Source organism: Malaclemys terrapin, chromosome 1 (genome assembly GCF_027887155.1).
Source record: "Malaclemys terrapin pileata isolate rMalTer1 chromosome 1, rMalTer1.hap1, whole genome shotgun sequence".
In the NCBI taxonomy this organism is placed as follows: Eukaryota; Metazoa; Chordata; order Testudines; family Emydidae; genus Malaclemys; species Malaclemys terrapin.
This window is the reverse complement of record NC_071505.1, coordinates 29,752,673-29,772,678: the sequence shown is the minus strand read 5'-3', so window position 1 is coordinate 29,772,678 and position 20,006 is coordinate 29,752,673. Positions and strand designations below refer to the sequence as shown.

Below are 20,006 nucleotides of genomic sequence, written 5' to 3'. Positions count from 1 at the left end.
GCGGCTCTAGCCCTTTGTTTGTGGTGCAGTGTGGAAAACTTGGGTCTGTCTACCAACCTTGACTGTCCATAAGACAAAGAAAGACGGCCCTTTGGTGGACTTCCAGAGCACGAGTCCAGTGAGACTGTATCTAAACTGCAAAGCAATAGGGCTTGAACCATGGGTCCCAGCTTGACTCAGGCTCAGCTCTGCCACTCCCATGGGATCTGTGACCCTTGAGCCGAACCCTCAGTTGGCATCATTTGTGTGTACACAGGAGGGGTTAGGCTTGAGCCTGAGTTTGAATCTGGGCTTGCACTGCAGTGTAGACATACCCACCATGAATGATTTATAGGGGGAAACTTGGGAAAGAGCTGGAGAGTTTCATTCCTTACAGGCAAGACCCAGGGGACTGTGGAGCACATAAATTATGTGGCAGAGCCCCAACTCAATTAATGTAGCAGAGCTTCACTGAATTCACTGCAAGTGGGAATTATTCAGACGTGCTAACTCATTAGGAGATCAATGGATAATCTTCTAATTGTATTATGAAAATGTCCAAATACCAATAACCAATGCCCAATATTTATTTGCTCTGTAGCAGAGGAACATCTCTCCTCTCAGCCTTAGTATCTTCACAGACAGCCTGTTAGTAATTTCTGACTGCTCAGGGAAGGAGCATGCAGCAGCATGAGGAGCATAAGGGTGGGAGCATTGTCTTGTACTTGAAAGGTGGATAATTGTAGGAAGAGGTGGTAATTTCCAGAAAAATTTTGTTTCTATAAGTGTTCTGTCCCGTTAAGTATTGATGTCTCCTGAGAGCCACATATACCTTTCTCCTTCCCAGTTCTCTGAGAACAGGGTCCCAGAATGCAGGGTCTTCAAACAACAGACCATTAGCTCCATTCAAATAACCTCTATGTCATGCAACTTAGTTACCTTAATAGCACTTTACAATAAATAAACTTGACAGTAAGAAAAACTGATTATTTGGCAATGTAAAAAAAAAAAGCTTAAATGAATTAAAGGTTTGTTTTTAAAAAAAATTTCATTATGCATGGCATTCAATTAGAAATTCATGGAACAGCTGCATCTGTCACAGAACGACATGCAAGGCTAATTTTATCTGAAGATTACATTCACTTCAGTGTATATTCTGTTCTTAGTATTTTAATATAAAATAGCTCCTTCCTTGGAGGTTTTTAAGGCCCGGCTTGACAAAGCCCTGGCTGGGATGAATTAATTGGGAATTGGTCCTGCTTTGAGCAGGGGGTTGGACTAGATGACCTCTTGAGGTCCCTTCCAACCCTGATATTCTATGATTCTATGATTCTAAAACACATCAAACCACTGAAATAAATTAAGTTTACATCCCATATTTTAGGATCTCCCTTCAAGAGTATGACTAAATCTTTCCAACTACATTAAGTGGGATTTACCTGCTGGCCTTTTTCCAACTTAATTTGACAACATATTACAATACAAATACAATGACATTAAAAGGAAGCTATTTGGGTGGCAAAGTCAGGCACTCAAAATTTAGAAAACACTAGAATTAAGGTTGCCTGCATAACCTTAATTCTGCCACTGTCTGGGTGTGCATAATGTACAGTATTTAATTACATGACCACATGCTATTTTCTCCTCAGGATCCCTTCATCATTCAGTGCATCAGGAAGAGAGGACTGTGATTTAACCTCTATACATAGTTCAATATTTTGTGTAAATCTATTATGTCACTACTTATTCATCTTCTCACTTTTGATACTGCCCTAATATTTTAATTTCTCTTTATATGGAAATCTTTCCCCGAGTCTAAAAACTGCTGTTGCCCTTCATCAGACTGTTTCTGTTGTATACTTTTTGAGATGGGGCCATTGTTAGATGGAAAGTGCTATAAAATTGGTATTATTAATAAACATATTCATATGCATTACATGATATACGATTTTCCATTTGGGCTGCCATTTTTTGGGATGTTGGGAGAGGAAGGTAGAAAATGGAAGTGACAGTAATCCTAAACCCTGCCCTTACCGGTCAAGTGAAAATATAATAAAGGAGAAAATGTTAATACTAAGATGTATTACCTTTATATAGTGATCCTTTGAGCCAGTGATGATAAGATCTTGTCCATTGGAAATGCGGTCTACAGTAAGGCACATAACAGGGCCTAGGTGACCAGTTAACTTTCCTGTAGACTGGAATCTTTAAGAATAAGAAAAGGAGTGAATGTGAGGCGGGGGTAATGTGAGGAAAAATATTCTTAATTTTTAACCAGCTTTAAACCTGGATGTAGAGAGTATGCAGCTCCATTTTCAAAAGCGTCACACCCTATGGGAATTTGGGGGTTTATTACTTCCATTGGATATGCTGAAAAATATGATCTATTTATACAGACAGTTTCTGGCCAAATGGATTTTCTGCCTTTTTGCTCTTTTCTTCACAAGTTTTCCAGATGTCTTCTCCACCTTCCCACCCCACCACACATGGAAATTTACCAAATTTACCCACCAATAAACATGCCCAATCATGGTAAATGTAAATAAATACATGCTTAACTTGTTTGAAAATCTACTTTTATGTCAGATAATTCTAACTACAGGCAATTATCTCCACTTTAGCTAATCTTTGCATTCCGACTATTTCTGGATGTCTGTATTCTGATTTGCATAACCACTGTCTGGTTATTTTCAATTACCATATATTATGTAAATCCAGTTGCTCTCATTGGGTGATAGCCACTACTAGTCTGAATGCAGGCATTAGCAAAATCATTTTTCAGTAACTACCTTAAATATGCAAGTCTCTGTACCCTGGTGGGCTATTCTAATCTGTCTTTTCACTTGTGCCATTTTCAAACTGCTTACTTCTGACTCATTTTGACTGAACAGAAAATGACTCTTCTTTTCACTGCAGATTCTCACTACCAGGCAAAGTGCCTGCTATGACTCTGATCCTACAATGAGCTCCTCAGAGAGCACCATTAACTTAAAGAGGGTGCTACCTACACATAACTCATTGCAGGATTGGGGCATGAGTGAGTATTCGGGCAGTAAGGGTTGGCAGTATCAACCTATATGTGTTTGTTTTGAGCTGTGTTTCAGAACTGAACTGGGGTTGTGTGGGGCTGGAATTATCTCAGTGCAAACACAATGACCATTATTCTGAGGGGAAGGCTTTGCTGACATGGGGTAGTAGGGCGGAGAGATGCAAGGAATGCAGAAAATGAGTCAGAAGGTTTTTAAACCCATTTCCACAATCTCACAGCCCCATTTTCTTTGCTTCTATGGTTTCCTCCCCGCTATCAAATAAATTTTAGTTTGCTGACCTGTAGGGAAGGCAGGAATGGGGAGCAGGGAAAGGGGATAAGGAATGAAGAAGGAAAGCAGGGGAAATGACTGGGGAGTTAAGAAAGGCCAACGAATAAGGTTGTATGCTTTTCATTTAAAATTCACTTTTCAACCCCGCTTTTATTCTTTTCCACTCATTTAAAAAGTCAATGTTTAATTCAAAGACTCAGCCTACTAGTAATTAAGCAATAACTTCAGGGTGTGTTGTTTTGGGTCAGTAATAACCATAGTGTGGACTAATTAGTGCCTTGGACTTTGACCTACGAGCTTGTTCAGCCCAAGACATGGATATTGCCTCACGAACAGGAAGCATCCTGGTGCTATCTTTGTCATATATTCTGGTAAATATCTAGAGAATATTATCTTTTGCCTTAGTTATGTACCTTTTAAGGTCCCACATTCTTACTGCATTTCCAGAAGCTGCATAGAGGAAAGTGCCCGTTGGATTTAGTGCAATTTGGTTGATCTGGTTTTCTCCAGCAGGAATAGTCACTGTTCTGTTAGTGCTTCCAGAACAACCATCACCCGACATAACCTGGCCTGAAGATCTGAATATTACCAAAAAGAGACTGTTACATTTTGTTTAAAAATAAGCATGCTTATTTGAATGTAGAAGAACCACAGACCGATTTTGAATGCTGAATAATATAGGCAAACCCACAGAAACACTCTATACATGGATTTAAAAAAATTGGAGTTTCCACATATTATAAATAAATATTTACTGAGTCTGCATCCATAAAGAGGCTAGCACCAACAAGCTATGCATTTGTACTACATTGACCTGTGACTGGGATCTCAAACTAGGCAGGATCAGCCTTGTAAGTACTTGGATGGGAGACTTTCAGGAAAAAACCCAGGTGCTGATTATTCAGGAGGCGGCATTCTTCTCTCTAACACATGCTGATTGTCTGCCTGTGATTCATCCCCAGCACAATAGTAGGGTCATGGTGCTATCGGAAATGCCAAATTCCTGATAAATTGAGGTGTAAGATTCAGTGGCGTATTTTTGCAAGAGTGGAGATGTTAACCCTGATATTCTGGCCAAATTCTAGCTTAGGTAACTACATTCTGCTCACTACATTTCTGTTGTTTCAATTGGCTAAATTGATTTCTCTTCCTAAAAACTGTTGTGTATTTATGTTGACACAAAATGACTGCTGTGTTGCACCATACAGGTGGTTGCAGTGGAGTGGTGGATAAAGTGATAACACATATAACTGTACATATAGACAACAGCAACAAAAGGGGTTGTGTCCTCATTACCTTTACCCTGTAGTGATACTATAAGAGAGGCCTCAGATCAAAGCTTGTAGAGCTGATAACTTCATGGCAGCTGCAGTTCGTGGTAGCTGCCTCCTTTGCTCCTCCCATAAGCAACCCAGCCACTCCTACTCCTCTCCCAAACCCTTCCCCTTGCTCTCTTCCCCAGAACTCATACAATCCCCTTCCTATCCCACCTCTATTTCCACATCCCCACTAGCCAGCACTAAGATGCAATCTTAAGTGAGATGCTAGTATTTTTAAATTCACTCAGAAAAGGGGTTCCCTTCAAATATTAGCTCTGACTTTTGGATGATAGTGTTTTTAAACTAGCCTGAATACAGAATACTCACCTTAAACTCTTGTATTTAAAGATAAGTTAGAGATAGATTCATGTTTGGTTAGGGTTCTAAGTATCCCCATAAAAAAAGCCCTCCCATACCTTTAAAACTGAATAGAACTATCGTGTAAAGACTCAACTCACTCAACCAAGATCAAAATGCCATCTCAGGGCTGAAAAAAACCTGAAGTTAAAGACAAAGCTGTTTTTTCTCAGTGGAACATAGCAAAAGAAAAACCTCACAATACTTTCCTTTTCCCTAGACACTGTGGGTCTACCACTAAAAGTCCAGGTTTAAAGTCAATGGGAGTCTGCTCAGGGAGTTTGGGCCCTTATATTGGTTTCTTTGCAGTCCCATAATATTCTGTACATAAAATATGATGTTTACACCTTCTCTTATTAAGACAAATGCAATTTTATTTAAAATTAAGAGTCATTCAGCTCTCTGCATTTGAGATTTAAGTCACTTACGTCAATGTCCGAATACACTTGGCAGAATCTCTGATGTCCCACACCTTAATATAAGATGTTGAAACTGTGAAGACCAGGCTAGTATAGTTGCAATATTTTATAGATACAACATTGTTAGGATGACTTCCTAGAGACATAATCTCTTGTCCAGTTACCAGATTCCATACTTTACAAGTGCGATCTAAAAAAAGACACACAAAAGAGAAAATGTGTATATTTTTCTCCATATAAAAATTTATATTTATGTTTATATATCATAGTCATAGAATCATACAATACCAGGGTTGGAAGGGACCTCAGGAGGTCATCTAGTCCACCCCCCTGCTCAAAGCAGGAGCAATTCCCAACTAAATCATCCCAGCCAGGGCTTTGTCAAGCTTGACCTTAAAAACCTCTAAGGAAGGAGATTCTACCACCTCCCTAAGTAACCCATTCCAGTGCTTCACCACCCTCCTAGTGAAAAAGTTTTTCCTAATATCCAACCTAAACCTCCCCCACTGCAATTTGAGACCATTACTCCTTGTTCTGTCTTCTGGTCTTATTTAGCCCGCCCACTGCTAAAGGACCTCCCCCCCCAGCCTAAGGGAGGATCCACAGGACCTGGATAACCAAGTAATTCCGGGGGACAACTAATGAAATAACAGGGACAGGAGTGGGGTCAAAGGATCAAACAAAGGGAACCAGAGGGGGACACCGAGCAGAGAGTCTTCTGGTACCACTGAGAACAGTCTAGATCCATCCTCTTTGGAACCCCCTTTCAGGTAGTTGAAAGCAGCTATCAAATCCCCCCCTCATTCTTCTCTTCTGCAGACTAAACAATCCCAGTTCCCTCAGTCTTGCCTCATAAGTCATGTGCTTCAGCCCCCTAGTCATTTTTGTTGCCCTCCGCTGGACTCTTTCCAATTTTTCCACATCCTTCTTGTAGTGTGGGGCCCAAAACTGGACACAATATATCACCCCCTGCAGCATTTTAGGTCCCTCACAAATGATTGAATTCAATATGTCCCAACAACCATATGGGGACATCTCCATGCTGCAGCAAAACTATATCCAGTTTATAATAAAATATGTTCCTTCTTAACATACCAGCTCCCAAGAGCATTTCACACCCAATGTACAATAGCCTCACAATCAGTCCTTGGTCAGTCCCTCCACAGGGAAAATGTGAGAAGACAGGTGGAAGTTGCAGACTATCCTGACGTTCACAACATTTGGGCTATGGAAGATCACAGGGACACCTCACCAAGAACACACTGCAGCAGGGGGCTGAAAGCCTGAGCACCACAGATGACCTTGACTGACAAGTTAACATGTGAGGAGAGAGGCTTTCTCTCTGGAAGTCAGGTCCCAAACTATTCAGGGCTTCAGGCACCTCTGAAAATCCCAGTCCAAGTGGGTAAAATGCCCAGTTCCAGTTTCAAAGAGATTTAAGTACCTAAGGCCTCATCCACACACAAAAGATATACTGCTTTATCTGCTCTGGTATAGTTAAAATGGCACAGTCCTCTAGGGTGGATGCAGTTATACCAGTATAGCTTATTCCTGTTTGGGAAGAGGAATAAGAGATACCCGTATAAGCACATTTTTACCAATAAAACTGCATCCACACTTGGGGTTGTAGCAGCATAACTGGATCAGTAAAAAAAAAACAAAAAACATATCCCTAATGATGTAATTTTACTAGCACAAGAAGTGTGGATAGACCTGGACTCTCTTCAGATGCTTTGAAAACCCTAGCTTTAAAGTCCAAACCTATACCTTCCGCTGAACCCTCAAATGAAATTAGCAGCCAGTGCACCTTCTGGAACACTGACATAACGTACTCTAAGTAGGCCACTGCCTTCTACATTAATTGCAATTTCCAAAGGGTTTCAAACACATTAAGTAAATAAAAGTCTATGCCATTTTGCAGCTTTATCAGGTTTTCCCCCGACTAATATTTACCTTTCTTAAACAAATGTTTGTTACATATAGGAAACTAACAAGTGGCAAAAAAAAAAAAAAAAAAAAATATTTACCCCACCTGCCAATGTGCTTCTTAGTTCCAAAAATTTAGGACGCTTTGAAAACTTTTTAAAGACCACAAATCTAAATTTAAAACACTAATTTAAAATACTTTTTGTCACATAACTACTAAAATTGAAATCTTATTGCAATTCAACTGAGCAAAAACATTTTTAATCACATCTTCACAGTGAAATTAGCCGCAAATACAACAAAAGGCAGCAGACAAGAGATACACATTTCTTCCGGCCATCACTAATGCACGTCCAAAATTTAGCAGCGCACATCCCCTGTAAACTTGCAAAAATATTATATTTTTAACAAGAACATGAACATTTATATAATTTCCCACAAATGTAAACAGGCAAAATAATAAACAAAATAAAATTAGAAAATGTTGGCAGCATTTGACTTCTACTAGCTTTTCAGCCATCAAGGCTACAACTCGATACTGGTAAGAACAGTCAGTGATACTATGTGCCACCAAAAGAAATAATCAGAATAGGTTTCACCAGATTACTCGAATATGATCTACAGGGGGATCCATACTTGGGTGGTGTTTTCTAGAAAGGAATATAAGGGTAAACAGGGGGAGGCACTGAAATCTTGATATTTATTATTTAATGACGAGGGGAGTTTTTCCATCACTAAGCTATACTTCATGCCCTGCAGCTACTCCAATTCACTTGGGTCCCATCCTAGAAGGAGAACCACGTGGGCTGTCAATGGGGTGCTGAGTGGGAGCAGAGGTCCATACATGTCATTCTTCATCAAGTTAGAGGCCTTGAAATGCCTCTCTTACATTTTTGGCTGCATGGATATTACAGCTGCAGAGCTTTTTACTAGCTACATCACAAAGATATTCAGGAAGAGCTCCAGAAAGAACGAATATAGAGTAAATGGGAAATAAATGTCTTTTTCTACATTCATTTGTGTATCTGCAACCAAAATCAAGGAATTAGGATGAAGAGTCACTAAAGATGGATAAAAGAGCCGCTTTCTAAACACAGTTTCTAGCAGCATGGAGAGCGAGTGTAATCTCTTGTAGGCTCTAATACTGCAAACATACTTCTGCACATAGTTAACTCTAAGCACTTGTGTACCCAGGCTGAAATCAATACAACTGCTCACACGTATAAACTATTTGCAGTGTTAGGGCCCTAGTTTTTCTGGTATGTTACTGTAGTCAATGGATAACTTTCATCTATTTCTTTACAGGAATATAAAGACCACCAAGTGGACATACACTTCCAAGTCATGGACCATTCATTGCTGGGCAGATTCTTATGCAAATTCCACTCTTGCAATAGTGTGTCTAAGCTATATTTTCATTTGGCTTTAGCAGCTGGATTGCCTTGTAGGTTCTGGGCCTGTGCATTTTGTAGGAGGAGTTTAAAAGAAAAGTTTATATAAAATCTATAGGACATATAAACTGTATCATTATTAAAGGAAGAGAGTCAGGTCAAACTTGACCCAAAGTACAGTTAGATTTTTTCCCCCCCTTTAAATAATATTTTCAAAATCTAACACCAATAGAAATGTTTTTGTTTTTTTCTTTAATAGAATGCATTTTAAAAACAAAAATATTCCTGCTATGTTTCAAATCCAAATGTTGCAGCAGCGAGTTACTGCAGGAGAAGTTGAAAGTGAAATTGAGCAGTAAAATTGATTACTTATGTTTTCAACATTCAGGCTGAGAGAAATGCAAAAGTGAGGAGTAAGTTAGATATTAAAATTTATTTATTTTAATAACATGGGGTTAATTGTAACAGAAAAAATATTTTAAAACATATTATTTTTAACCTGACAGTGGCATTTTAATAGTTAAAGGAATGATCCAAAATACTTCAGCCAGATTATGAAACCAATAGGGAGCTGATCTGTACAGTATTTTTCCAGACTGGGGAAGTTTACTGGGAGGGGGAGAGTCTTCTGGTGGCCAGAGCTTAAGACTGGAATTCAGAAGAACAAATGTTTTTTAAGATGCTATTTTGGAAGTTAATTTTCCAAATAAAAGGAACTCACAGATGGAATACATGAGGGACAAACATTGGTTAATCAAATCAAGCTTATTATGCTCTAAAAGTGGATTTTTCACAGCATTCTACCCCAAGACCTCGCATTTCTATCACTGGCCACCGATAAGGAATTTCAAAATATATTGATTTTTCAAAGCAGTTTCGGTAGGCAACAAATACATGAAGCCTCCCCAACCTTTAGATCCAGTGAACAGAAGATCATCAGTAGAATCAACACAAAGCACAGCCTTGGTATGCCCTTCAGCTAGATGGATACACTGAAGTGGTGAAGATCTGACGTATTTTGAAGCAGGGAATGGGTTAATTATGCCCCTAAAAAAAAAAAGAAAGAAAGAAAAAGAAAGAAATATGAGTTAGATATGACAATGTAAATCACTTATTTCCACAGCTCTCTGTGATCCAGTATTTATTTTTCCTGCATTATTTCCTATAGCCTTATATATAAAAATGAAGTTGCAGGTATGTAGGGAAATATGTTAATATTCACTTACATATTTTGGTATAGGATAATTGAATTTGTCTTCTATAAGTGGCAGGACCAACCATCCCTGACACGTTTGTCCAACCTGTTTTTTAAAACTTTCAATGATGTTTCCACAGCCTCCCTTGGAAGCCTATTCCAGACCTTAACTGCCTCCATAGTCAAAGTTTTTCCGAACATCTAACCCAAATCTCCCTTGCTGCAGAGTAAGGCCATGATGTCTTGTTCTACCTTTAGTGGACATGGAGAACAATTCATCACTGTTCTCTTTACAAAAGTCCTTTACATATTTTGAAGACTTATCAAGTCTCCCCTTCAATCTTCTTTTGTCAAGACAAAACATGCACTTTTTTTTTTTTTTTTTTTTTTAAACTTTCCTCCTAGGCCTCATTTTCTAAGCCTTTTATCATTTTTGTTGCTCTCCTCTGAACTCTCTCTACACCTTATCCACATCTTTCCTAAAGCGTGGTGTGCAGAACTGGACACAGTGCTCCAGTTCAGGCCTCACCTCACATGTACTACTTTCTTCCCATCCACTAGGCCAGTAACCCTGTCAAAGAAGGAAATTAGGTTGGTTTGGCATTTTTTTTTTTTGACAAATCCATGTTGGCTATTCCTTATATCCCTATTATCCTCCAAGTGCTTGTTCCAGTATCTTCCCAGGTATAGAAGTAAGGGCAATGGGTCTCTAATTCCCCAAGTCTTCTTTGTTTTCCTTTTTAAAGATAGGTATTATGTTTGCCCTTATAGCAAAGAGTATAGGTGTGACCAATACAACTTCTCTATAGCTTTCAATATATTATATACCTCTAACTCTTCCGCTTTCCAAACTAAATGGATCTAATGTTTTAGAGGCAGCACGATTCAGCAGATGATACCACTGTCAGAGCCAGGAGACCCACAATTTACTCCTAGGTCTGCCTCTGTTTTGTAACCTTGGGCAATTCATCCAACATCTTTGCACCTCAGGGCATTTATCTACCTTTGCAACAGCGCTTTGAGATCTATGGTTGAAAAATGCTGTAAATGCTATTATTACCAACACTATATGGTTATTAGCCTTTTCACTGCCTCTCTCTGGATATGTTCTGTTGTTTTTCCACAGGGTAGTCACATTACAAGTCACAGCTGTTTCTTCTCAGAACCCTGTTCCATGTTTCTGGATCAAACAAGGGTGGAAGTATGTTGAGCTATAACATTCTTCCATCTCTCAATCAATTTTGAGTATTGGCAGTAAGACGGCAGATACCACTGACTAACATACACTAGAATATAACTTTTAGCTAATAAGCTAAAACCTAAAAAAAAAGTTTGCCACTGATTATTTCTTTTTAAAAACCATGCTTGATTTAAAAAAAAACAATAAACCCTAAGAAAAAAAATTACCTCTGGTTTTCTCTAAAAAACAAAAAGGACATGCTGGACAAAATAAAATGAATGTTTTAATTTCTTGCAAAAAAGGAATAAATGAAAAGGTACACAGCATAAATGTATTGCGGGAGGTATAAAAAAAGAACATGCAGCAAAAATGAGATTACTTAATAACTGAAGTAAAGGCATTAAGAACATCAACAAGAGGCCAGAAGGATGGAAAAGAGAAAGAGAGTACCTGTGTACCTCCGACAGAGAGGAATCACTTTCATCAGACCTATAATGAACAGTGGTAGGAGATTGCGAGGAGAAAGAATACAGGTATCAGCAGGGTAAAGTCTCCGTACGAGAAGAACAAACAACAGCATGGCTGACTCAGAAATGCAGTGCACATTTACTTACTGCACATAGCATTGCTTCTTAGTTTATGCTTTACATCAGGTAGAACACCGTGGATGAACATTCAAATGGCTCTTTCAGCGTAAGTTAAATTCACAAAATGTCTCATTCTTTATCACGAAGCTAAAGAATACTGCGTAGCCACTTCCTATTTCCCCAATATTTCTTACAGAAGTAGGCAGTGAAGAAAAATGAGATGGATACAATTTGACCCTGCATGTGATACTAATTCTGCCAAATATTTAAAGAGAAAAATCTAAAGCTGTCAGTGTCTGTTTAGTATAGAAACACACTTAAAAATTTTGCAGATTGCTTACATTCTTAAATATAAAATATCAAGATTATTCAGTCTTTATTGAACCAAGCTCAGCAGTTTGCAAATGATCAGACAAGTTCAAAATCCTTCTCCTTCTGACCCTAAAAATGTTTTAGAACCGCTTCCCTCCAAAAACAAGATCTACATCTGCAGTATGCCTTAAAATAATAAAAGGATACTATGTCCTTCATTTTTAATGCAAATCAAACATGTTCAGTAATTTGAGTTTGATTTCATAGCCACATAATAGAAAATACAAAGAGCTATGGTTACTAAAGCTCAAAGCATAAAAAGAAGCCTCTGATAGTATTATATCAGGTTAGTGATAAGATACTAAGATAACTTAGTTGGGATTAGGGAGTTACAAGCAGTTTTAAAGTACTGGAAGCCTTACAAGCAACTACTTGGTGTGCTGTGACTCTACAGGTCACTGAAAACCAAAAGTTAAATAGAAATAACAAAAAAAAAAAAGGATTAAAGCAATCCCTCAAATGCTACAATCAAAATCAAACGTTGATTCTCCATCATTGAGTTAGAGTTAAAAAGCACCATGTGGCAGTATTGTCAGTACTGAAATCTTGAAATGAAGATTCTGGCTCAACTCAAAGCGATCACTAGTTTTAATGAGATTTTTAGAGAAGGAGATGTCTTCAATGTCAAGAAACTCAAATTTTATTTCTTCAAAATAATTTTCCAAATTGCCTCAATGGAATGCAGTCCATTAAATAATTAGGGTTATTGTTAAACTGCTGCACCATAGCTATTCCAGCAAATCACCTTACAGGGGCTACTTCGGAGAGCTCTCTCAGCCATGCTAAAAGAGTAGCTGAATAATTAACAAAAGCACTATTTCCTAAATTGTTAACTAACTTCTAATTTCAAGTATAAATATATATAATCTTACACACACACTTACAAATTCTATAGCTCTTTCAAGCATTTTGACTCATGTTAAGGGAAAATTAGAAGTACAGGAGATAAGCTATAAAATAGGGAATAAGGTTCAGCAGGAAATTGATTTTCTTCAGTTTTGGCAATGTGTGAAAAGTATTTCCATAAAAGTGTTAAACTCCCTTTTAGAAAGTTCATGAAATGTAGCAATAGTATCTCCTTTTCTCTCACAGGAGAGGCCAAGGCATTTATTTAATGGAATGCTACATTGGTGATTGAGTATGCTTTACAACTTGCTGGTAGGGGTCTGAAGCTTCCCTTTGTGACTTACTTATCCTGCTGAACTGATGTGTTTCCCTGAGAAACAGTAAGACGACTAAAAACATTCAGTTCATTACGGGGCCGGCTTGGTGGGGAAGAAGGAGGTGACAGACTAGCCTCTGAGGTTCCAGAATCTGAGCTATAAGAAAAAAAAGAACATCTTCTTTAAAAGATTATGACATGTTAGAGAGGTTAAATGAAACATGCCTCAAACAATGTATTAGATTCTACTTTCTTACACAAGAAATGATGTTTACATGCACTACCAGAGAATGAAACCACCATATGGCTACAAAACTGCTGCTGGCCACAAGATGGCATGAAATTCAAACAGTTTACTTTAAATGGTGAAACCCCTATGTAGAAAAAATTGGCATATGTAAAATGAAGGAGCTCTTATAAAAAGAATGCAGCTTTTCTCAGACATTTAGGACTTTTAAAAAAATAAATCATTTGCAAATACTCAAGAGAACTCTCTCTCTCACAGTGCTGACACCAAGTTGTATGAATACCATTATAAAACAAACACAGGAATCTGATAGTGGATAATAATTTCACAGCCACCATTAAAAATTTAACCTAGAATGAACAAATTTTTTAAAACAAATCTATTATTCTTCAAGAATATTTTCCAAAGGCTTAATAGCTTTAGGAAAAAAACCGAAAAGATTCTTACTGTTTCTGTTCTTTCGCCTTTGGCTTTTCCATTGCTTTCTCATAGGCCTTTCTCTTTGTTAAAGGTGAAGGTTCAGGTATTTTCTTTTCCATCAGAGATGACTGTTTACAGCTAAGGTAACAGGGAAGATTATCTTATCTTTCAGTATTTTTTAAAATTGTTTCTCGTATATTCAAGCTGCAGTTCTACCACTCAGAGTTAGTCTCAATATAGCTCTCAAAGTATGGAATTTGTTAGATCTCATGATATTTTTATTTATCATCATCATTGGTTTATGGACATCGGACAGCTCTTGAGTTTCGCTGGCTCCACTCTTTAATTTTGTTCTTGGAAACCTCATGTTTCAATACTAATATAATATATACCCATTTTATTTTAACAAAACAAAACCAAACCCCAACTCCTCCAAAGTATATCATGGGCCAGAGATCAGACACATGTATAGCAGTACATTGACATTATCAAGAATAGAAATTAACTGAAGTAATTTTAATAGCTGGAGCAGAGGTGTCAAGCTCAATCAACGGGAAAGGAGGAATTCTAATTTTGTTATGATCCGTGGGCTGGAGCATAAATTTTGGACTTCATCCTCCCTCCCATCCACTGCAGAACACCCACTGATGTTAGTGGAATGCCTGCACAAAAGTCAAGGATAGAATCTGGCTTATGCTTGGTATCTAAACTATTAGTTACTGTTATTTAGTAAGTTCTTCATTGTCATATTCAGTATCATGAAGTGAAATAATATGCCCCCTCTTTGGAACACAGCTATTTCTGTCTTTAGTTTCTTCCCACCCTCTTCCTTCTCTGTTTCTTTCCCTATTCCTTGTATTTGTGCTTCTCCTCCGCATTTCCTTCTCTGCAGCAGTTTCCAACCCTCACTCCCCAAACCTTCCTCCCAAACCCTTTCCATCTACTAAAATGATCACCAATGCAACAATTAACGCTGACATCAAAGTGTTATTGTAACTGACCCTCCAATGAGATAAATAGGAACTGTGAAGTCCCAGACCTCTCTGAGCCATTAATTCAGGCTGCTTGGAGACTCAGGAAGGTAACGTTGATTGGTTTGCCCTCGGTTCGCATTTGGAAGGATTTCTGTACAATTATGAAAGCTTGAAGCTTGCACCTTTTTTTAAAGTCAGATGAGATTTTGTATAATCTGAGGATATGTCAGACTTATGTGCAGTGCTGGGGAGGAGCCTGTGGTCGTGGTACACATAGGTACCAGTGACGTAGGGTAAGATAGGAGAGAGGTGCTGAAGATCAAGTTTAGGCTGCTAGGTAAGAGCTTAAAATCCAGAGCTACCATGGTAGCACTCTCTGAAATGCTTCTAGTTCCATGTGTAGGCCCAGTTAGACAAGCAGAACCGGAAAGGAAGAGCCTAAACAGAAAGGATACACTCCACCTAAACCACAACAGAACCAGATTGCTGGCATGTAAAGCCTACAGGTGCAGAGAAGTATACTGTTCAGACGGAGAAGTCCCTTAGGAAAGGATCTACTAACAGGGATTCTCTATGTCTTAGAAAAGGGGAGAGGATACAAGTGAGTACAGGTAGGAGCTGAAGAGAAACAGTCAAATGAAAAAATTCCATTCAATTACATCACATGAAGGCAGACAACTAAATATTGACAAATTTTATAAGTGCTTGTATATAAATGCAAGAAGCCTAAATATCAAGATGGGTGAACTGGAGTGGCTAGTATTAAATGAGGATATTGATATAATAGGCATCAGAGAAACTTGGTGGAATGATTATAACCAGTGTGACATGGTAATACCAGGATGCAAAACATATAGGAATGATAGAGTAGGTCGTGCTGGTGGGGGAGCGGCATTATATGTGAAAGAAAGCAGAGTCAAATATAGTAAAAATCTTAAATGAATGAAACTGTACCACAGAATCCCTGTGGATAGAAATTCCATGCTTGAATAATAAGAGTACAGCAGTAGGAATATATTACTGATCACCTTACCAGGATGATGATGGTGACTGTGAAATGCTAAGGGAGATTAGAGAGGCTACAGAAATAGAAAATTCAATAATAATGGGGGATTTCAATTATCCCCATAATGACTGGGTACATGTCAGCTCAGGATGGGATGCAGAGATAACATTTCTAGACACCATTAATGACTTCTTGGAGCAGCTAGTCCTGGAACCCACAAAGGGAGAAGCAGTTCTTCATTTAGTCCTAAATGGCACACAGGATCAGGTCCAAGAGGTGAACATAGCTGAACCGCCTGGTAACAGTGACCATAACATAATTAAATTTAACATCCTTGTTCAGGGGAAAATTCCAAAAAAACCCAGCACAGTAGCATTTAACTTCAAAAAGGGGAACTGCACAAAAGTGAGGAAGCTCATTGAATGGAAATTAAAAGGACAAGACATAAGAATGAAATGCCTGCAAGCTGCATGGAAACTTTTTAAAACACCAACTAAGCTCAAACTAAGCGTATACCCCAAATAAAATAAAAATAGCAAGAGGACTAAGAAAATGCTACCATGGCTAAATAACAGAGTAAAAAGAGGCGGTTAAAAGCAAAATGGCATCTTTTAAAAAATTGGAAGTCAAATCCTACTGAGGAAATTAGAAAGAATCATAAATTCTGTCAAGTCAAGTGTAAAAATATAATTAGGCAGGCCAAAAAGAATGTGAAGAGCAACTAGCAAAAGACACAAAAACTAACAAGTTAATTTTTTTTTTAAGTATATCAGAAGCAGGAAGCCTGCCAAACAATCAGAGGGCCACTGGATGATCGAGGTGCTAAAGGAAGACAAGGCTGTTGCTGAGAAGCTAAACGTATTCTTTGCATTAGTCTTCACTGCCGAGGATATGAGGGAGATTCCCATACCTGAGACATTCTTTTTTTCATAACAAATCTGAAGAACTGTCCCAGCCTGAGGTGTTGATAGAAGAAATTTTGAAACAAATCAATAAATTAAACAGTAATAAGTCACCAGGACCAGGTGATATTTACCCAAAAGTTCTGAAGGATCTCAGATATTAAATTGCAGAACTACTAACTGTGATATGTAACCTACTGCCTAAATCAGTCTCTGTACCAGATGATTGGAGGATAGCTAATGTAACACCAATGTTTTTGAAAAGGCTCCAGAGGTGATCATGGCAATTACATGCCAGTAAGTCTAACTTCAGTACCAGGCAAATTGGTTGAAATTATAGTAAAGACCACATTTATCAGACACATAGATTAAGGTTTGTTGGGAAAAGCCATCATGGCTTTTGTAAAGGGAGAATATGCCTCAACCAATCTATTAGAATTCTTTGAAGGTGTCAACAAACATGTGGACAAGTGTGATACAGTGGACATAGTGTATTTGAACTTTCAAAAAGCCTTTGACGAAGTCCCACACCAAAGGCTTTTAAGAAAAATAATGAGTCATGGGATAAGAGGGAAGGTCCTCTCATGGATCAGTAACTGGATAAAAAAATAGGAAACAAAAGATACAAATAAATGGTCAGTTTTCAGAATGGAGGGAGGTAAACAGCAGGGTCCCCCAAGTATCTGTACTGGGACCAGTGCTCTTCAACATATTCACAAATGATCTGGAAAAAGGGATAAACATGGAGATGGCAAAATTTGCATATGATACAAAATTACTGAAGCTAGTTAAGTCTAAAGCAGATTGCAAAGAGTTATAAAGGGATCTCAGAAAACTGGATGACTGGGCAACAAAATGGCAGATGAAAGTCAAGGTTGATAAATACCATTAGAAAACATAATCCCAACTATACATACAAAATGATCTGAAAACATCCACTCAATGTGGAACGGCCGTCAAAAAAGTGAACAGAATGTTGGGAATCATTAGAAAGAGATAGATAATAAGACAGTAAATATCCATGGTACACCCACACCTGGAATACTGTGTCGAGTTCTGGCCACCCCATCTCAAAAAAGATATATTAGGATTGGAAAAGGTACAGAGAAGGGCAACAAAAATGATTTGGGGTATGGAACAGCTTTCATAGGAGGAGAGATTAAAAAGACTGGGACTGTTCATCTTAGGGCTGGTCTACACTTGGGGAGGGGGGGATTGATCTAAGATACGCAACTTCAGCTACGTGAATAGCGTAGCTGAAGTCGAAGTATCTTAGATCGATTTACCTTGGGTCCTCACGGCGTGGGATTGACGGCCATGGCTCCCCCGTCAACTCCGCTACCGCTGCTCGCTCTGGTAGAGTTCCGGAGTCAACGGGGAGTGCGTCCAGGGATTGATATATCGCATCTTAACGAGACGCAATATATTGATCCCCGATAAATTGATCGCTACCCGCCGATACGGCGGGTAGTCTGGACGTACTCTTCGAAAAGAGATGACTAAGGGGTGATGTATGATAGAAGTCTATAAAGTCATGAATGATGTCGAGAGAGCGAATAAGGAAGTGTTATCTACTCCTTCACATAACACAAGAACCAGGGGGCACCTGCTGAAATTAATAGGCAGCAGATTTAAAACCAATCAAAGGAAGTACTTCTTCATACAGCCACAGTCAAACCTGTGGAACTCATTGTCAGGGAAAGCTGTGAAGGCTAAAAGTATAACTGAATTAAACAAAGAATTAGATAAGTTCAGGGAGGACAGGTCCATCAATGGCTATTAGCCAAGATGGCTAAGCCTCCGATTGTCAGATGCTGGGACTGGACAACAGGGGATGGATCACTCAATAATTGCCCTTGACTGTTCATTCCCCCTGAAGCATCTGGCATTGGCCACTGTCGGAAGACAGCATATTAGGCTAGATGGACCACTGATCTGACCCAGTATGGCCATACTTATGTTTCTTATATCTACATTCAAAAAAAGGTGCGTTTTTAACTTAAGTTAGCTAACTCAGGTTAAAATAGCATTTTAACTTGTGTTGGCAGCTCAAGTTCAACCACAGGCTCCCCTATAGGCTTTAACTTGAGCTGCAAAACTGAGTTTGCTGTGTCTTCATTGATATTTTAACCTGAATTAAGAACATGCCTGTTCTACAATGTAAACATACCCTTAATGTTTTCATGTACAGCACAATACTACATCATGTGGGCCAGTTCTGAAATGCGGGCTTTATGCTTGACATCACTGCTGGTGTTTAATATCCAAGATCAGAATCTGTCCCTATATACTTACGTCTTGCTTACACAAGAAAGCTCCACCAGTTTAACTTAGGGTGTGATTTTTAAACTGATTTAGCTAAACCATTGCAAAAGGCTGTGTAGACCCTCTTATCTTGCTTTAAACCAGGCTTATTTCAGTTCAGTTTAAGCCTATTAGAAATTAGTTTAAGATCAACCGAAATAACTCACTCAAGATGAGCTAAGAGAGTGCCCACAAAGGGGCCTGCACCCATTTAACTAAGCCAGTTAAAAACCGATTTAAGTTAAATTGGTGTAACTTTCCAAGTAGACAAGACCTTACCAAAACGAATAGCACAGTACTGCAGACATGTGGGGTATTGTATCTAAATAATCCTATTTTAAAAGAATACTTGGATATTTATCTATGACACTGTGGTATTGAATTAGGGCTGGATTTTTACTCTTAAAAAATGGAGAAAGTCCCTCAGGTCAACGGGAGCTGGCTTGAGCTCTCAAAAGGGACTTTTATATTCAGGCAAACTGCAGGAAGTGAACATCTACAGAAAGAAATAATTTACATTACAAGATGTTTTTGCTTTCTCCTACTATTGTTTCCCTTCTCCACCCCATTATTATTTCAGCTCCATGACCTTATAAAGAAGTAATAACCTCCCATTCTGCTGTGATAGGAACTATTTTGATGCAACAGAGTTGGCACTGCAACTTTACTGCAGGATCCAGTAGGAAGCAGAGATGGATTTTAAGAGGGAACCTTGTTTCGACAACAAATATCAGCAATAACTTGCAAGAGTAACAAGGATTTTTTTTTAATAATGTAGAAAGTAAATTAATATAAGTTCTAATGGAGGGAGAGTATTAAACAGATACCTACAATGTGAAAGTCACTTAGAACTGTTTGAGACAAAAGCTTTATAAACTCATCTGCTAAAGTACGATCAATAAAATACAGAAATAAGAGAAATCCACTACTGAGCAGAATAATTTAC

At 38.4% G+C, this 20,006-nt stretch overlaps 1 protein-coding gene across 9 annotated transcripts in view; it reads right to left on the bottom strand.

The window, feature by feature from the left end:
* Window positions 1-20,006, bottom strand: part of KIF21A (kinesin family member 21A) — a 155,859-nt gene that overhangs the window by 9,259 nt on the left and 126,594 nt on the right. For 4 of the 9 annotated variants that reach the window (XM_054019002.1, XM_054019009.1, XM_054019018.1 and 1 more), the window contains 7 exons: window positions 13,902-14,012; window positions 13,236-13,364; window positions 11,537-11,575; window positions 9,622-9,758; window positions 5,404-5,584; window positions 3,713-3,877; window positions 2,067-2,184 (listed from right to left, as the gene is read on the bottom strand). In XM_054019002.1, coding sequence (XP_053874977.1) covers window positions 2,067-2,184; window positions 3,713-3,877; window positions 5,404-5,584; window positions 9,622-9,758; window positions 11,537-11,575; window positions 13,236-13,364; window positions 13,902-14,012 — 880 coding nt within the window. The remainder of the gene's footprint in view (window positions 1-2,066; window positions 2,185-3,712; window positions 3,878-5,403; window positions 5,585-9,621; window positions 9,759-11,536; window positions 11,576-13,235; window positions 13,365-13,901; window positions 14,013-20,006) is intronic. The other 5 variants (XM_054019027.1, XM_054019070.1, XM_054019044.1 and 2 more) reach the window with 3 other exon arrangements.